The sequence below is a fragment of the Pongo abelii genome, chromosome 19 (genome assembly GCF_028885655.2).
Source record: "Pongo abelii isolate AG06213 chromosome 19, NHGRI_mPonAbe1-v2.0_pri, whole genome shotgun sequence".
In the NCBI taxonomy this organism is placed as follows: Eukaryota; Metazoa; Chordata; class Mammalia; order Primates; family Hominidae; genus Pongo; species Pongo abelii.
Window position 1 is genome coordinate 8,334,932 of NC_072004.2, and position 19,625 is coordinate 8,354,556.

At 46.2% G+C, this 19,625-nt stretch overlaps 2 protein-coding genes across 7 annotated transcripts in view; one reads left to right on the top strand and one right to left on the bottom strand.

The window, feature by feature from the left end:
- Positions 1-9,421, top strand: part of NDEL1 (nudE neurodevelopment protein 1 like 1) — a 54,733-nt gene extending 45,312 nt beyond the window's left edge. Inside the window, exon 9 of the mRNA XM_063717876.1 lies at positions 9,179-9,421. Within this exon, the coding sequence (XP_063573946.1) occupies positions 9,179-9,188 (10 nt within the window). The 3' untranslated portion in view covers positions 9,189-9,421. The remainder of the gene's footprint in view (positions 1-9,178) is intronic.
- MYH10 (myosin heavy chain 10) overlaps positions 1-19,625 on the bottom strand; it is a 155,176-nt gene that overhangs the window by 6,592 nt on the left and 128,959 nt on the right. For all 6 annotated transcript variants that reach the window (XM_009251285.4, XM_054535393.2, XM_054535397.2 and 3 more), the window contains 9 exons: positions 18,336-18,542; positions 14,401-14,505; positions 13,002-13,154; positions 12,012-12,260; positions 11,529-11,741; positions 9,570-9,782; positions 6,676-6,837; positions 3,258-3,386; positions 453-541 (listed from right to left, as the gene is read on the bottom strand). In XM_009251285.4, the coding sequence (XP_009249560.2) occupies positions 453-541; positions 3,258-3,386; positions 6,676-6,837; positions 9,570-9,782; positions 11,529-11,741; positions 12,012-12,260; positions 13,002-13,154; positions 14,401-14,505; positions 18,336-18,542 (1,520 nt within the window). The remainder of the gene's footprint in view (positions 1-452; positions 542-3,257; positions 3,387-6,675; positions 6,838-9,569; positions 9,783-11,528; positions 11,742-12,011; positions 12,261-13,001; positions 13,155-14,400; positions 14,506-18,335; positions 18,543-19,625) is intronic.

Consider the following 19,625-nt stretch of genomic DNA (forward strand, 5'->3'; position numbering starts at 1 on the left):
GGCACGACCCCAGCCTCCCCAGCGCTGAAACTCTTCAGTGGTTTCCAATGCACCGAGAATCAAATTCTAACTACTCAGGATGGCATGCTCAAAAAGGCACGTGATGGGCCTTCAGTTCAGTAATTAAGTGGAGAAACCAACTGAACTGGAAAAAAAGATAATGACTTTTAACGAAAAAATGAATTCAGAGAAAGGTCCTATCTGAGAAACCTGCTTGCCAAAGCTAGCTGGAAAGTGAAGGCCTGCAGTGCCTGTTGGTGCACCCCACGGCTCCCACCTGAGGTGTGCGAGGCTCGGCAGGACTGGCACGGGGTACTGTGGCTGAGGCAGCCCAAGCCCAGTGAGGGAGGAGCAAACCACCCGCTGATGCCAGGTGCGTGGACACCTCCAGCCTTCTCAGCAGTGCGCGTGCCTGAGGGCGAAGAACCCACCCCCGGCCGTGGGAGACTCACTTGCCAGAGGCGCTGTTGGCAATCTCGTCCGCCAGTTCATCTCTCTCCTGCTCGGCGTGTCGGCGGGCTCGCTCAGATGAGGCAAGTTCCTAAGCAGTGGAGACTGCGTTAAGCTCTGGCTGTGAATAGTTTCCTTACCTGTGGAATCTGACAGTGCCTGGAGCTACAGCGACCTTGCTCCTGTCACTGTTTACCTGCGCCTCAAGCTGTCATTTAGATTTGAGAAATTAAACTGGCAAGAAAATCCGCTCGGTGCAGGCCAGCCAGGTGGTGTGTGGTGTCAGCATCTGACACAAAAATGTCCAGAGGAAAGTCTTCATTGCCATAAGGGCTTTGCCGTCACCTCCAACCTAAGAGGTGGCTATGTTCCTGCCCTTCTTGGAAAGCTGGTGCTTCTTAATATAAACTGAGCATGAACTTTATATAAACCCTGAACCCTAAGAAACATGAGCTATACCAACTTATGGCCCTGAAGTATCTTTTACATAAACAGTTTGAGATCAAGGACGCTGGCTGCACAGACCAGTGTGGATCCAGGCAGCTGTGCTGCAACAAGGATCAACGCTCCCACGGAGCGGAGGCAGGTGGGCGCCTCCGCAGGGGCTCAAGTGTTTACAGAGCTGGGCCTCTGAGGTGGGCAAGGCCTCTTTCTTGAAGGGGACTATGGCTTCACAGGGGGCTCTCAGAGGACTGGGCAGGACAATGGGGACAGCCCTGTGCCTGCCAGCCCACGGGAGGAACTGCCTGATGGCTGCTTTTCCATAAACTTCTTTGGAAAGATGATTTGCCATGGAAAGGAGTCAAGGATGCATTTATCTTATAAATGAGGGAACTGAGGCCCACCTGGATGAAGATACTGGCCCAAAGTCCCAAGGTTAGTCAGCAGCAAAAAGTCAGGGTTCCGACTCCCTGTCCAGGGCTCTTCCCACCAGCTGCCCCTTCCAAAAGATGCCACATTTGGCAAGAGCACACCTTGAAGGTGTCTTAGGAGCAGGGCTGCACGGGAGCTCCTCTGTCTGCTCCAGCACGTGCACCTGCCTTACATGAGTGGAGGCTGAAGGTCCTCTGACAGGCCTGGGTTCTAGCACATCCTGGCACACAGGGCACGGTAGGAGTCAGGAAGGAAAAAGAGGCAGCAGACGGAATGTTCCAGGCCTGATCCCAGGGCCACTGACTCCAGACAGCTCTATCATCTGGCCTCTGGTGTTTTGTCTTCTTGGGCCTATGAAACACTCACTGTCCACTGGCTGGCGGGCAGGGCTCTAGGCAGACTGAGGGACCCACGGGAGAAAGGAAGGGACCCCAGGGCCTCTAAGCCAGATGAACGGAGGTGTTTGAGGGAAGGAAAAGTGTCAGAAATAGGGTGAAGGGCAGGGCCAGCTTTCTGGCTAATGCAGTGTGAGTCAGGCCTTGCCTGAGAGTCTGAAAGAAACACTTTCAGAAAAAAACAGTGTGGTACAGAGAATGCCGCTTGGACACTTGGGTAAGGGCCCAGGAGCGCTCTCTAGGAGGCAGGCTCCAACAGCCACGTCGCCTTTGGGGAAATGAGCATTTGGGGATCTCACCAATCAACTCCATGATGGATACATAGAGCTTACACATCTACTTCATTGATGCACACACATCGTTTTTAAGTACACACGGAACACTTACAAAAACTAACATGTTCTAGGTCCCAGAGCTCTTTCTCAGCATTCTCTGACCACAATGTGATAAAACTAGGAATCAACTTAAAAAACAAGCAAATGCCATACATTTGGAAATTTAAACCACAAGCTTAAATTATTCACAGGATGAAGAAGAAACCATAATAGAAATTAGAAAAATTTAGAATTACATGACAATGAAATTACTCCACATCAAAATTTGTGGAACATGATGAAAACCGATCTTAGAGGGGAATTTACAGTCTTTTATAAACATATTAGACAAGAAGCTTGAAAGCTGATGAGCTAAGTGTCCAACTCAAGAAGTCAGGAAAAAAAAGGAGCAAAAAATGGTGAGATAGAGAACAGCAGAATGAAAACCTCTTGAAGCTGGCTCTCAGGTTCTCTCTCAGGGTCGGCTCGGTGTTTACTGATCTGGTTTTGAGTTCCTTGTTCATTCCTGGCACCTAGAGAGCCGTCCTCCTTTCTTGCAAGCACAACTCTGCCTTTGCTAATATTTTATCCAATATTTATAGGTGTTTGTATTGGGAGTTTTTTCATATTACCTGATAATAACATTTAACTTATCTTTTCAGGTTTGAAGAAATTTTGATTATCCATCATTTATACGGTAATGTGTATATTTAAGTGTGCCTTGCACTGTTACAATTCCTATATGCAACACTTTATCATGAGAACTTACAAAAAAGATAAATGAAGGAATAACAGGAATTCAATGAAACAAACTTCTCTCCTTTTAAGTTATCACATGAGTAGTGCTTCTGTGTAAAAACAAGGCAATTTTGTATCACCAAGGCTGGAGTTACACAGTTCTTGTGCTTATCAACACTTCCCTTCCCTGCACAGGGGAACAGGCCAAGAAGGTGGCCTGAAAAGCTACTCATCAGCTCCTTTGCCTTTTGCCAGGTAGAGGAATATATATGAGCCGTGTCGAAGTGATAACTTTCTGTTTCCAAACTGAAGCAACAAGAAGGTTGAGGACCATATTAAAAATGGATACTTAAAGAAATAAAAAAACCCAAAAATGTATACTGACATTACAGTGGGCTACAAAGATATTAAAATTTTTTTGATCTTGGAGAAATTTCAAGGGCAAATATATTTGTTGAATAAATGGATGAATAAGTAACAAACCAACCTCCTGCAATTGAAGGATTTCTGCTTCCAGACTCTTCAATTTCTTTTCACTCTCTTTGGATTGAGCAAAAATCTCATCTCTGGATGCACGAGCTTCTTCTAATTCACGTTGGTAATCCTTCATCTGAGCCTAAGATTAAATAAGAAGGTTTTGGGGTGGTTTACATTCTTAGTTTTAGTTAAAAAAATTTTTTTTTTTAGAGATGAGCCCTGGCTGTGTTGCCCAGGCTGGTCTCAAACTCAAGGCCTCAAGCATTCCTCCTGATTACAAGTGTGAGCTGCTGTGCCTGGCCCCATTCTTAGCTTGTAAACATGGTATTTTTTTTCTAGATTATAAAAGTAATATACATTCATTGTAAATATAAAAGTATATGGGAATGACAAGGATATCCTAAGAAAACTACAGATCAAAATGAAATCCCTTATGAATACAAATGCAAAAATCTTCAACAAAATAGTAGCAAACTGAATCTGGCAACACGTATAAACGATTATACGCCATGACCAAGTGGGATCTATCTGAGGAATGCAAGGTTGGTTTGACAACCAAAAATGAATTAATGTAACCATATGATCATCACAATAAATGCTGAAGAAGCACTTGACAAAATCTAATACCCTTTCAATATAAAAATACTCAACAAGCTATGAACAGAAGGAAATTTCTTCAACTCTGATTAAGGGCATCAATGAAAAACTGACAGCCAATATACTTAACGATCAATGACCAAATGCTTTCCCTCTAAAAGATGAGCAACAAGACAAGGATGTCCGATCTTGCCACTTCTACTTAACGCTGCAATAGAGATTCTAGCCAGGGTAATTAATTAGGCAAGATAAAGAAATAAAAGATATCCATATTGGAAAGGAAGAAGTAAAACTAGTTCAATTTGCAGATGATCTGATAATTGTATATAGAAAATTTTAAGGAAGACACTGAAAGAATTAGAACTGCTGGTAATATGGACAGTAAAAGAAAAGAAAGCTCACAAGAACTAACATGAGTTTAGCAAGATTGCGGGATACAAGATCAACATACAAACATCAATTATATTTCTGTACACCAACTATGAACATTCAAAATCAATTACATTTATAATAGCATCAAAACAATATAAACTTAGGTATAAAGAAAAAAAGAAGTGAAAGACTTGTATACCAAGAACTACAAAACATCACTGAAAAAAATAAAAAAGATCTAAATAAATGGAAAGGTTATCCATGTTTGTAGACCAGAAGACTTAATATTGTTAAAATAGCACTACTCTCCAAATTGATCTACACATCAACACAATAAACTATCAAAACCCAAGCTGGCTTTTTTTTTTTTTTGTGGTGGCAGAAATTAACAAGCTAAGGCAGGTGTGGAAATCATTTACTCATAAAGAATTTATGTTCAGAATACAGAATTGTTTCAACTCAGTAACTAAAAGACAGCTCAGCTGTTTAACCTCATTAGTCATTAGAGAAATAAAAATAAAAGACACCATGAAATGTCACTTCACACCCACTAAGATGGTTACAATCAAAAGATGGACAATAACAAACGTTGACAAGATGTGGAGAAATTGGAACCCTCATACATAGCTGGTAGGAACGTAAAACTGCAGTCACTGTGGGAAACAGTTTGGCAGTTCCTCAAAGTTAAACACAGAGGTACCACCATATAACCCAGCTCAATTCCACTCCTAGGTATATTTCTGAGAAAACTGAAAGCACGTGTCCACACAAATGCATATGAATGTTCATAGAGGCATTATTCAGAAGTCAAAAAAAATGGAAACAACCCAAATGTCCAACTGGGGGATAGATGAGTGAAATGTGGTAGATATATCCACACAGTAGAGTGTTGTTCATGTGGCTACATGGATGAACTTTGAAAACATCATGCTAAGTGGAAAACCAGTCACAAAAGGCCACATATTGTATGATTCCACTGATATGAAATATGGAACAAAGGCAAATTTATAGAGACTGAAAGATTAGTAGTTGATTAATGCAGGATGCAGCAGGGATACAGGGAATGGGGAGTGACAGCTAATGGGTGGAGGATTCTTTTGGGAGGGACCAAAATGCCCCAAATTTGATAGTGGTGATGGCTGAACAAGCCTATGAATAACTAAAAAACACTGAAAACACTAAACTGGCGAATTGTGTGGTATGTGAACTATATTTCAGTAAAGCTGTTAAAATCACAGTATTATAGTTTATATTCTTTGTAATTAATTAGCTTAATAACTTTTGTAATTAGCTAATAAAAATCTTGAGCCCAGGCTGCAGTGAGCCACGACTGCACCACTGTACTTCACCCTGGGTAGCAGAGTGAGACTCTTAGCTCTGGGGGAAAAAAGAAAAAAAAAAAATCTTTATATTTAGCTTCTCAAATAAAAAGCATATGGAAACAAGTTTCTACCAACCTATTAACCAGAGATGACTTTCCCTCCAAACTTTTTTCTAGGTATAGTATGTCTGCCTACATGTCTGTATGTGAAAATGTATACACACACGTGTGTAGAGTTACAAGCCAAATCACCCTACACCATATTTTCCTTTATTCATTTAAGTCCGGCCATCATTCCCCACACACCCCATCACTTAGATGGTTAGCAGTCCATTGACATTTAGGAGGTTTCCATTTTTGCTATCATAAATAACAACACTTCTGCTAAAGATCTTTGTACATAAAAATTTCTTCTTTATATTTTGTTAAATTTTCAAGATGTGGTATCAACAAGGTCAAAGGAAAAGTTTTCATTAATGGACTAGCTCCCCTGAGAAGTTGCTCCCATCCATACTATAGGTGGGGGCCCACGGCCTGCCTGCTCACACCGTGAACTCGTGCAGAGATCACTTCTTGTCATTGTGGTGGTAGTGAAAACTGGCACATCGTCTGGGTAGAAAAAGTGACGATTAAAACAGACCAAAAAGATCACAAAAGCTACAGCACTAAGGGGCTGGGTCAACATGACCCTCCTCTCGAGGAGAGGAAGGGTGGGTTCTAAGCATCGCCACAGGCTCTCAGGGCCACGGAAGGCCGGCATGGTGCCTCCAGCCCAGCTGTGTTGCTAAGTGCATTCAAGTATCTCCTGTGGACACAGCGGACACACAAGCACTGTCTTTATGGCCTGCTGCCCCACCCCCGGCCACGCTGACAGCGGTGCTGTGCCCCCAGGGTATGTGACAGCGGTGCTGTGCCCCCAGGGTGTGTGACAGCGGTGCTGTGCCCCCAGGGTGTGTGACAGCGGTGCTGTGCCCCCAGGGTGTGTGACAGCGGTGCTGTGCCCCCAGGGTGTGTGACAGCGGTGCTGTGCCCCCAGCTTCACTGCTGGACTCTGTAAAAGCCACACAGGTCACGTGGTGCTGGCTCTCAGTGGGGCCACGTGATGCCATCCAGAGACTCCATGGGTGGCAGCACATACCTGGAGCTTGCGGAGCTGCTTAATCACCTCATCCCGAGCTTTGTTCGCAGTCTCGATTTGGGCTTCGAGGTCCTTCAGGTCTATCTCCATCTTTTTCTTTGAAGCCACAGCAAGCGCCCGCTGTTTCCTCTCATCCTCCAGCTCTGCCTCGAGCTCCCGCACCTAATGGACAACATCAGGTTATTCTGGGTTACATCCAAGTATCTGCTCACAGAACAGGCAGACTGTTCTCAAGTGGGGGCTCTGGTGACTCAGGTGAGTGGAAACTTCTGTTACTCTGTAGCAGTCTCTGTTACCAAACAGTTACTATCAACGGAAAACCACAGTAGCTGAATTTTGTTCAAAGGGGTCTTTAAACACCATCACCTAGTACGAACCATCCCACTGACTGTTACGAGGGCATGTGAGAAGGCCAGTGACCTGAGCTCAGGGTGTAGATGAAGCCAAGATGGAAAAACCCAAGACAATGCAGTAACCATGTAATAAAGGCTGGGGCAGGCACAGAGCAGGCATGGGGTGGTTGCTAAGAGGTACAGAAGACTAAGCAGACATGCCTGTTTCCTAGAGCTGTGAGGACATGGGGCACGGCCATGTTACAGGGGTGTCAGAACCAGGCAGAAACTGCCTTTGATCAGCAGGAAAGGGGGGAGCACTCAAAGCTGTTCAGTGGAGGAGGGACAAAATGAAGGCCAGCTCTGGAGCAGGCAGATGGGAGAGTGAGGATGAGTAAGATGTGGGCTGGAAACCGAGGTGGACACACCTTTCAGCCACTCACTCACTCTGCAGCACTCTTCACTCAGTGAGCCTCCTAGTGTGCAGTGGGAATGGGGAACTACGCTCACACTGTGTGAGGGATGCTCAGAAGAAGGTGCTCTGGAGTCCTTAAACCAAATCCTAACGCCTCTGTCACCAGTGACGAGGACCAGACACAGAGCTGTTGAGCTCCAAACCTTATCAGCCCATGAGTCCACAGGGACCGTGTGTCATTGCCTTGACATGGTCTTCTCAACCTGTCCTGCTTCTTCCACTTATTCAGCCATACATGAATGTTTTGTCATGTATTTATTAAGGTATAGGTCATAAATACCTTAATAAATACCTGCGCCCTATGTAGTGCTGTAGCAGCTGGAGGCTCAGGCAAGCAAGGAAAGGTCCCTGCCTTCACAGAGCTTCCGCTTCCTGCAAAGAGGATGATGGCTGGTGTGGGAGCTGGTATGGAGGCACCAAGGCTTGACGGAGTGGTGGCTCCACTGGTCCTCTCCAAAGGGGAGAAACAAGGCCGCTGCTGCTGCTGCTCTGCAGGGGTTGGCATGGGAGAGGAGGAGCAGGGCAGCTGCTTCCGCATAGTGCAGAGGTGCTTGTCATCTGCTTGTTGTGATCTGCAGAGACCTGGGGCTGTACCTCAAGGCACAGGATAGCAGGAGGCTCCTAATGTAGAGCCACTTACATGAATTTCAAAGTGTGGTGGTTTAAAAAATTTTCCACAAATTCTTTAATACTCCCCACCTTAAAGAGTTGGAGCATAATCTCCTCTTGAATGTGGGCCAGACTTAGTAACTTGCTTCTAATAAACAGAATAAACAAGTGATCACATGAGACTTGGAAGATTAGGTCATAAAAGGCCCGGAAGCTTCCTCCTTGCTTGCTTTCTTTTGGATCTCTCACTCTCCTGAAGCTCCCTCCAGGACACTCAGGAGGCCCACATGGCGAGCTGCTGAGGCCTCCTGCTGACACCATGTGTGTGAGCCAGTTTGGCATGCTCCTCCAGCCCCAGTCAGGCCTTCGGATGATGCAGCCAGGGCCAAGGTCCTTACTGTACCAGAACCACTGACTCAACCGCTTCCCAATTACTCACCCACAGAAACTGTGACAAAAATGTTGTCACAGTTTGCAATAATTTGTTAAGCTTGGGGTAATTTCTTATCCAGCAATAAATGACCAATAATTAGTGAAGTGAAAATAACAAAATAAAGCAAAATTCAGTAATTCCAAATCTGGCCGGGCATAGTGGCTCATGCCTGTAATCCCAGCACTTTGGGAGGCCAAGGTGGGCAGATCACCTGAGTCCAGGAGTTTGAGACCAGCCTGGCCAACACGATCAAATCCCGTCTCTACTAAAAATACAAAAATTAGCTGGGCATGGTGGTGCGTGTCTGTAGTCCCAGCTACTTGGGAGGCTGAGACAGGAGAATCACTTCAACCTGGGAGGCAGAGGTTGCAGTGAGCCAAGATTGTGCCACTGCACTCCAGCCTGGGTGACAGAGTGAGACTCCATCTCAAAACACACACACACTCATACACACACACCCCAAATCCAAAACCTATTGCCATGAACTGGAAGGGACTGGCAAAATATCCACAATTCATTTTTAAAGTATTTTAGACTAGAAATTTAACATACATGCAGAAAAGTGTCTTCACTCAGAAAAGTATATGACTTATACATGGATAGCAACTTTATAAAAGGACAAATTTAAATTATCTCCTCTTTTTCCTTTTGAAGAGTGATCTAATTATTAGGACTTGGGATCCGAACTGCAGACATCTGCCGAATCACCGTGTCTGGGATGCATCAATTCTTTCCTATACCCACGTTCCAAGACAAGGAACTTGAACCTAACCACGGATTCCTTTGGGAGTCCACTGAGGGCTTTCTAACTATCAGTGTCTGGCTTGTAAGCAGCAATGATACTGTCTGAGAAACAGAAAAACCTAAACTAATTACAATAAAATTTAAATAATAAAATTCTCAAATGACCAAATAAATTCATTTTACTCTGTGTTACTCTATGTTTACTCAGATGTGTTCTAACACGAATGAACAGGATACTGACCCAGAGGTGGGCTTTGAGAGCCTGCACCCCTTGTTGTGGAGGCCACACCCTCTGCCCTACCTGTTTGATCAGCAGCCGCTTCTTCTCTTCATTCTGTTCATCCCTAGTTTGCAGGTCCCTCTCGAACTGCGCCTTCATGGCCTGCATGTTGACCTCCAGACGAAGCTTGGCATCTTCCGTGGCCTGGAGCTCGTCTTCCAGCTCCTCCAGCTGGGTCCTCATTTCCTCCACCTGCTGCTCCAGGGCCCGTTTGGATTTTTCAAGTTCGTGAACCTAAACCACCGAAGCATCAGGAAAGAGTTGACTGGGGTGGAGGCACGTGTGAAGAACAGCAGTCTTCCTGTTTTACAGGCCCACTTGTGGCATGCTGGCCACTTTGGTCCCCCTGGGCCGGCCCCCTGCCACATGCACACACATCCTTCCCTCTCCCCCGAAGGCTGCTGCTATTCTCCATTTCAGTGTATGCAGTTCAGAACTACAGTGTGGATTTCTTTATTCACACGTGTTCTCTGGTCATCCTCCTCTGATGACCTTTAAGCTGAGAGCTCTTCAGTGAGCCAAAGAACAAAGGAAACAGCCATGTCAGGGAACCTGTCTGTTGACTGACTCCTTGCCTGCTGTCTGTGAGGAACAAGTACAACAGTATACCTCTTCTTGCTGTAGAAAAGATCATTCGTATTGAAAAGCACATGTGAAAACTGCTGATTATTAGGGTGGCTTAGGCCTAAGAAGCAGGGCACAGTACACAGGCCTTGATCTTTCTCTGGACAAAGCTGCCCCCAGCACCACTTCCCTCATTCTCTGCGCCAAGCACTGTGCTGAGAGCTCCACCTCCTGTGCCCTTTGACCCTCGCAGCAGCCTTTGGAGGGAGGCTTTGGTGCTGCTGTGCACCCGCTCTGGGGTCCAGGACCACTGCAGTTCTCACGGGGACAGGCGCGGGGAATCTTAGGAAAGGAAGAAGGTCCATTTCTACACAGTGTCTGGTGCTCAGTAGGCACAAAAGACCTGTTTGTGGGATCAACATGTGAGTGTTGATGCTACAGAAAACGAACATGAAATCAACTGTAGAGTTCTCTCTCCACATTTCACTGTGTAACTATGGCCACTTCTACTTTCAGTGGCCTCTTCTTGTCCATGGGGCTAGTCCCTGGGCGCCAAGTTGTGGGAGACCCAGCAGAAAGGTGGGACCACCTTCGCTGACTTATGATGTGGCCAGATGGCCCATAGCACATGAAAATGAGACCCTGCCTTTTTAGAGGACTTTGTGTGCTTTTCAAAGCAGATGCAGTAACTTCATGAAATTGGGCAAGTATAATGTTCATCTGGCAGATAAGAAAACTTAGGCTTCAAAAGCTTAAGTGGCTTCCCATGGTCAGAATGGAAGCCTGTGAAGGAGCCAGAGAACCTTGCCTTTGATACCAGGCCTGGGTTTGTTTTGCTATCTTCAACACGTCATACACTAAGGGAGAGATGTAGGGTAAATAAATATCATGGCAGCTCTTGTGGAAGATGTATGCAATCGAAAGAAAAACTGTGCCACAGAAGCTTCCAAGCTGTGGATAAGCCCCCAAAGCCACTGAAGCTCTCAAAGAAAACAGTGGGGCCTCCCTGGGAAGAACCAGGTCAGAGGGAGCTGCCATTCCCTCCTCCTCCTCTCCAGGTCCCCACTCACCTCATGTTTGATAACTACCTGTGACGGCAGAACCATGAAACCTCTTGTTGAAAGGCCCTCCTGCCAGGATGCAGGCTGGAGCAGGGAGGGCAGTGAAAGGACAAGAAGAAACATGTTCACCTCCAGCCAGTGCTGGGGGGAGACTGCAGAAAACCTCACAACGGTCCCAGAATACCTGAACCCCCTACGCGTGCACAGGCCAAAACACTCCTAGATGGCTTTGCTGCTGGGCTGTGCATTTCCAGGTCCTTCAGGCTCCCCTGAGGAGTCGCCTGCTCCCGTGTGAAGGTCCGGGCCCCCGGGATACTCTCCCGTGCGGAAGTGTGGAGCCCACCAGGCGACTTACGTTCTTTCCCACATCATCTTTGGAGCTCATGAGGTCTTCCATGTCTGCTCGGAGCTGCTTGTTCTGCCTCTCGAACTCCTCCTTGGCCTCCAGGGCTTCCTCGAGGGCCCGGGCCAGCGACAGGGCTTTGGTTTCTTTCTCTCGGGCCTCGGCTTCGGCCCGGTCCCGCTCTTCCGCATGGCGAGCAGAGATGCTCTTCTCTTCTGCTAACAGCTGTGCAGAAGGGGAGGGGGGAATATGAAAAACTGAAACAGTGACATCAACTTTTCTCTTCCACCACGTGGCTGATTTATCGCTAGAGTGCTGCAACTAGATTATGGTGTTCTTGCATTTCCTTTTTTTTTTTTTTTTTTTGCTTTCCCCCTTTTTCCAATTTTGATATAAATATGTATCACATTTAACTGCCTTTAAGTAAGATTATTTTAAACCAAACGAACAAAAGCAAGAGCTCTGTCAGGAGGAAACAACATGTGGCCAACCCACCTGGTCAAACTTCTTCTGCTTCTTCTCCAAGTTGGAGGCGACCTGGCGCTGGTGGTCCAGGTCCACCGTGAGGTCGTCCAGCTCCTGCTGCAGGCGGTTCTTGGTCTTCTCCAGTTTGTCATACGCCAGTGCCTTCTCCTCCAGGCGCTGGCTCAGGGCCTCCGCGTCCTTCAGAAGCTTCTTCTTGGCTTCTTCCAGACTTTCAATTGTTCCCAGGTCGTCATCTACTTTCTTCTTGGTATCAGCCAACTAGGTTTTGTGTAAGGACAAACAGAAAGATCAGTATTAATGTACTCAATTGGGGCAGGGCATGGTGGCTCACACCTGTAATCCCAGCACTTCGGGAGGCCGAGGTGGGAGGATCACTTGAGGTCAGGAGTTCGAGACCAGCCAGGCCAACACAGTGAAACCTCATCTCTACTAAAAATACAAAAATCGCCTGTCTGTAGTCTCGGCTACTGGGGAGGCTGAGGTGGGAGGATCACTTGAGCCCAGGAGGTGGAGGTTGCAGTGAGCTGAGATCACGCCACTGCACTCCAGCCTGGGCGATAGAGTGAGACTCTGTCTCAAAAAACAAACAAACAAACAAACAAACAACAAAAAAAACCCCCACAAAACTCAATTGGTTTTTGCATTTGAAGAAAAAAGAAAAAACCTTTTGTTTTTAATATTTTGAGAGAAGAAAAATCAATACTGTGATTTTAAAACAAATGAGTCTTAGACTGTCACTTAATTTCTTAGCTAATAGTCTATAAAATGATGACTGGATTGAAATCTTACATCGTTGACACAGTCCTAGGTCCTTATTTTAGGGGCTTCCAGCATTATAACCAGCATGTGGCTGGGTCAAAGAAAAACCATTTAATGGGCTTAATTTAGTACAACCTAATTAACTGTCCCAAATGGAGTTGAGACAGCCCAGCACAGCAGGGCCAGGAGCTGCTGGAGACACACATTGAGGCCACGCGGCTTCCTAAAGAGGACGCACACCTGGGACTGCAGGGCCAGCACTTGCTTCTCCAGGTTCTTCCTGGCCTCCTCTTCCTCCTCCTGCTGTTCCTGAAGACTGTTCTTCTCCTCTTCCAGCTGCCGGATCCGACTGCTCAGGTTTAGTTTCTGGCGTGTCTCCTCCTGAAGAAGCTCCTGTGTTTTTTTTTAAAAGGGCAACACTTCCGTTATATTTATCACCAAAACAAATACACCTGTATTAAAGAATTCATGTCGTACAAAAGAGACAGCCTCAGTGCATGAGAACGCCCAGTGACATTAAAAACAGATGATTTAAAAACACACACAATAACTTTGTAAAAGCTCTTCACACCAACACTGCTTCAGACTCATCTCTGAAAAATGAATGGCAGTGCCATCCACCCAGGGGCCCAGGCTGGAGCCTCCAGGCATCCCCGAGGCCTCCCCTCCTGTGTCCCCCACCACACCCCGCCTCTCCTCAGTCATGCCTGGAATCCCTTCCTCTCCACCCCCTACCCCGTCCTAGTTCCGGCCCTCAGCCCTTCGCACTAGGATCACCTCTCCCGTCTTAGGCATACCCTCAGTTATCGTCCTTTATATTTCCTGCCAGATTGACTTCTAAAATGTAAGCACAAACATGTTTTTCCTGTTACTTTCAGACTGGAAATTCTTCAGAGGCATTGGTTGTGTGGAGCAGAATTTCTGGGCTCTGGCTCCGGCCTCCTCGAGTCTCACTCACCAGGCCACACCTTGTCATGCATGGGGTATGCTTTGGTTAAAATGAACTTGTCCCCAACTGCCTAATTATTCCAGTTTTGGCCTGTCTGAGTTTTTTTTAAATCCCCAGCACCTAGCCTAAAGCCTGGCAAATAAACACTCATAAATGTTTGCAAATCTAACAAAACTAAGCTGTAAAACTCGAAGAATAAAGTGCTACATTATTTTCAAGTAACCCGTAGCTGACTTAAAAACATCCCTAACGGATGATGCAATACAGATCTTAACAGTCTGATAAGCCTCAACTCACCCTTTTACAAAATGGACTGTTTCTCACAGGTCAGCACAATGAAATTCCAACCATAAGGAAACAATCTTATTGGAAATGACCAGCAAGACATTGTGTGCAGCAGGACCATGGCTTGGGTCAACCACAGCCCAGGCAGTGGCCGTGAATGGCAGCTGGAGCTGCCTCCGAGGCCACCCACGTGCCTGCCAGACACAGGAACCCCAGGGACTCTACATCAAGACACTGAGCTTCCAGGGAGAAATCCCGAGTAGCAAGGCTGGCTCCAAATAAAAGTATGATATAAAACTAGTAAGAGGTGACACAGAAGCCAATTCTGGGGCCAGCATATTTCACCAGCTTATATATTACAGAAATGTTAGTTACTATAAAGACCCCTTGCTCCCCGGGGAATACCTGTGTGTCCTGTAGTTGAGACTCAAGACTAGCTGCATCCTTAGCAAATTTAATGCCCTTCTTCTCTGCTTCTTCCAGAAGGGTGGAGACGTTATCTAGCTCATTCTGTAAGGAGCAAAAGATTAAATTCAACTCAATAGTAAGTGAGCAGAAAGGGTCTAGAAACAGCTTTTAAACAGAACACAAATAGAGAAGAACTCGGGGGGAGTGTGAACCTGAAACTACCCATTCAGTTAAGGAAGACTCACCACCAAGAGTCTGTTGCCTTCAAACGGAGCTCAAATAAGTAGGTACCAGAACCTGCCTCCCTGGCCACCTTAATAGTCTCTACCCATGGAAACGACAGGGGGCGGGGGTGTCTCCTGACTGGTTTCCTACCTTCTTCTATTTTTATCATGAAGAGACAAAAATTAAAGCAAAGCCTTTGAAAGAGTGACTGTATCCTCTGTGGGGAGGCTGAAGGCCAGCAGGTGCTTGATTTTGGTCCTCCTTTACAAGATGCGTTAACCATATGCTTTGGGAGGAAAGTATAATTCACATTCTTATAGAACTTGAAGCTTCTATAAAAGGGATAAAAGAAAGTATTTTTCTTTTTTTTTTTTTTTGAGACAGAGTCTCGCCCTGTCACCCTGGCTGGAGTGCAGTGGTGCAATCTAAGCTCACTGCAACCTCTGCCTCCTGGGTTCAAGCGATTCTCCTGCCTCAGCCTCCCGAGTGGCTGGGATTACAGGTGCGTGCCACCGCACCCGGCTAATTTTTTGTATCTTTAGTAGAGATGGGGTTTCACCATGTTGGCCAGGCTGGTCTCGAACTCCTGACCTCGTGATCTGCCTGCCCCGGCCTCTCAAAGTGCTGGGATGACAGACGTGAGCCACCACACCCGGCTGGAAGTTCTTTTAGGTTTCAAAAAACTGGTATTATATATTCATCATGAATATTTAAGCTATTTCTTATGGTCAGATTTAATTAATAATATTTTTTTCCTTCCCAATTAATGATATTTCTAAAATATTTTCCAAACAAATCTTCATGGTATAAGATGCTTTATAATTTTTGACGACAGTGGGCGCTGGGAAGAAGCAGAGGGACGCAGAGGGGCAGCAGGGCGCCGTGGGTTCTTGCTTGTCCTCGTCACACCGGCCAAGGGAAGGTGGACGGTGGCACAGCCACAGCGGAGCACATGCTGCAACGCTTCCATTTTCCCTCTGTTTAGCAACATCCTTCACAGAGCTCGCGCTTCATCAGTCTTGAGAACAGTGTGGTGGGGAAGGGCTCCAAAGTCAAGAGGGACTCCTGCCTTCAGCACCAGCTCTAGAAGTTGCCAGGTAAGTCACCGAGGGGGCAAGAGCCTTAGCTTCTTTGAGCTGCAGGTTCCTCACCTACCAGAGGGGTTGACTGAGGATTAAATGGGGAACAACGTACATGGGAGCCTAGCATATGCCTGGTGCGGCACAGGGGACAAGGAACTGTCACTCCCCTCCCTTCCCCGCCGTAGGCGGAGTTCATAATGCTGTTTCGGAGATTTTCTCTTTTAGGAATAGCTTTCCAGATGTGTGAGAGCACACACACAATATTTCAGTACCTACATGTTAACACGGCAGGCCGGGACCGCCCTCCTTCGAAAGGCCTGCTTGCGATGTTGACCTTTGGCTGGTGTGTGGGAACTTGAATTTAGCAAGAGTTCCCACTATTTCCTAAACGATAAGGGTGGCTTTTCTCTAAACTGTCCATGTAAACAATATGGTCTATGTTGAACACCTGCGTTTCTTCTGGGAGTCTGCAATTTGGGTTTATGCTAGGCAAGAGGTGCCTAGGTAACCAGCCCCTAATAAAAACCCGGGGGGCCGAGTCTATAATGAGCTTCTTGGAAGAAAACATTTCACGCATGCTGTCAGGACTCACTGCTGGAGGAATTAAGCACGTCCTGTGTGACTCTGCTGGGAGAGGACTCCTGGAAGCTTGTTCCTGGTTTCCTCAGGACCTCAGCCCTTGTGCCCTTTCCTTTTACTGATTTTTGCTTTGTATCTTTTCACTGTAATAAATCTTTGCCATGAGCAGGCCTCTCTGCTGAGTCCTAGAGTCCAGCCCTTCCTATCCATAGGTTCCATCTGTGGAGTCAACCAACCATGTATTAAAAATATTCAGAAAAGGGCCGGGCACGGTGGCTCACGCCTGTAATCCCAGCACTTTGGGAGGCTGAGGCGGGTGGATCACGAGGTCAGGAGATCGAGACCAGCCTGGCTAACGCGGTGAAACCCCATCTCTACTAGAAATGCAAAAAATTAGCCAGACATGGTGGCAGGTGCCTGTAGTCCCAGCTACTCAGGAGGCTGAGGCAGGAGAATGGTGTGAACCCGGGAGGCAGAGCTAGCCGTGAGCTGAGATCGCGCCACTGCACTCCAGCCTGGGTGACAGAGCGAGACTCTGTCTCAAAAAAAAAAAAAATTTTTTTTCAGAAAAAACCCCTGCATGTGCACTGACTATGTACAGTTCATGACTCTTTTGGGTTATTTCCTAAAAACATGACTTTTTTGAGTCGTTATTTCCTAAAACATACAGTGTAACAACTTTTTACATAGCATTTACATCGTCTCAGGTATTATAAGTAATCTAGAGATGATTTATAGTATATGGGAGGATGTGCATATATGCAAATACTATGCCTTTTTTTTTTTTTTTTTTTGAGACAGAGTCTTGTTCTGTTGTCCAGGCTGGAGTGCAGTGGCGTGATCTCGGCTCACTGCAATCTCCACCTCCCTGGATTCAAGCGATTCTCCTGCCTCAGCCTCCCGAGTAGCTGGGATTACAGGTGTGCACCACCACACCTGGCCAATTTTTTTGTATTTTTTAGTAGAGACAGGGTTTCGCCATGTTGGCCACACTGGTCTCAAAACTCCTGACCTCAGGTGATCCGCCCACCTCGGCCTCCCAAAGTGCTGGGATTATAGGTGTGAGCTACCACGCCTGGCCCCATACTATGCCATTTTTATTAGGGACTCCAGCATCAGAAGATTTTGGTATCTGCAGGAGGTCCTGGATGTAATCCCCCAGTGGATACCGAGGGCTGACTGTATATACTTTTGTACACACTTCTGCAATGAACATTCTTGAAGTTGACTCTGTGTGTACATCCTTAGTTAATTCCCTAGGATAAATGACTAGACATGGATTTTTCGGGTCTAAGGATACTCCCAGTTTTAAGGCTTATGATCTAAGACTGCCAAATTGTCCTTTAGAAAAGGTTGCACTAGGCCGGGCACAGTGGCTCAAGCCTGTAATCTCAGCACTTTGGGAGCCTGAGGGGGGCGGATCACGAGGTCAGGAGATAGAGACCATCCTGGCTAACGTGGTGAAACCCCATCTCTACTAAAAATTCAAAAAATTAGCCAGACATGGTGGCGGGTGCCTGTAGTCCCAGCTACTCGGGAGACTGAGGCAGGAGAATAGTGTGAATCTGGGAAACAGACGGTGCAGTGAGCAGAGATTGTGCCACTGCACTCCAGCCTGGGCAACAGAGCGAGACTCTGTCTCAAAAAAAAAAAAAAAAAGGTTGCACTAATTTATACCAGCAGTGTAAAAAATAAAACTCTCGTAAATCTTTGCCAATGTGAAGTATAATTTTTTTGGTCCATTGTTCCTATTCTCTTATTTACTGGACTAATGGAGAAGCTGAAGTGCTTAAAACTGTTAAGCAACTATAAACACAATTCAAAATGGAAGTCCAATTCATGCTATCTTCTTAAAATAAACATTATTTAACTTCATCAAAGTAATAGACAGTAGGGACACCTGAGACTCGATGTATTTACTGGATAGCAATTTTCAGGTATTGCACAGCACACTGGCCATGGGTCTCTTATTGCACAGAGGGATACAATGGTAAATTAGGGACATGCTACAGTGGGACGTGTGTAGAGTGGAGGTTTCCGGCTTACCTGCAGCTTACTTGCTTTCTCCGCCAGCTCCACCCTGAGCCTGTCGCCTTCGGAGACCTTGGCATGGAGCTCTTGGACCTGCGCGTCGAGCTTCTTCCTCTTGTGCTCAGACTCGGCCTTGACCTGCTGCAGGACCTTCACCTCACACGCCAGCTCCTTGTTATCTGTCTCCAGGCCCTGCTTGTTCTTCTCTAGATTTGCTTTGAACTAGGAGACGGAAGGGAAAACATAATTCACTTGTTATTTTCTAAAACTCCATACAGAGGACTGCTTTTTGAGTCTGCAGAATTGTGCCTAACACACAGTGAGTCTGTAGTCAACATCTGTTGAATGAATGAATGAAAATGTTTGCTGTTCTGAGTGTGAGGATTTCTATGTAAGGAAAACACGCGCACATACTGCTCCGAGGAGCAGATGCAGATATTTAGGGGCTCACTGTGCTAAGTAATTAGCCTTGTCCATGCCGGGTGTGTCCTGTCTGCAGAGTAATCACTCACACTGTCCTCTGTATAAAACAAGTGTTGTTAGTGTAAAGAATTGTTTTACACTTGCTAACATGAGCAAGCCCCCTTGGTGCAGGGGTGGCCACAACAGGATGTATCTCTGATGACATCTTGTCTCAGGGACAAGATTGGGTGTAGTAAGGCGGTCACATGGGAATCTGGGCCAGACTGTCTGGCTTCAAGCTGCCTTTCCACGAACCAGCCGTGTGACCCTGGGTTAATTACCTAACACCGCTGGGCCTCAGTTTCCTTGTCTTTTAAATGGGAATTATAGGAGACTGTGCCACAGGGCTGTAACAAAGATTAAGGAAGGCAATTCACGTAGGGTACTTAGCACAGTACCTGACACAAACGTAAATGTTCCGTAAATGTTAATATTGTTATTGTCTAAATTAAAAGGTGGCATGTGGCTAGGCAAAGAACAGAAAGATGGGGAAACCGGAGTAAGAACCAAGTCACAAAGGCAAGGATGATTATGGGAAGTCACAGAGGCCAGTCTGCACAGGAGGGTGGCATGAGTCACAGGGCACATGAAATTAAGTTTCAGGAGAACGGAAACCTATGTCTGAGATACAGAAGCGAGAACAATGAATGAAGGCCAACACTGTGTTTGGTGGCTGAGGTGAGATACAGGCAGGGAAGGACAAGAAGGGAGAGATGAATGTCAGGAACCCCTGAAGGGGAACATCGGCAGGACTTGTGACTTACTGGCAGCAGACAAGTAAGGGAAGAATGACTTTCAAACCATTTGGGGTTTTGAGTGAAGCCACTGGGAGAAGGATTTAGT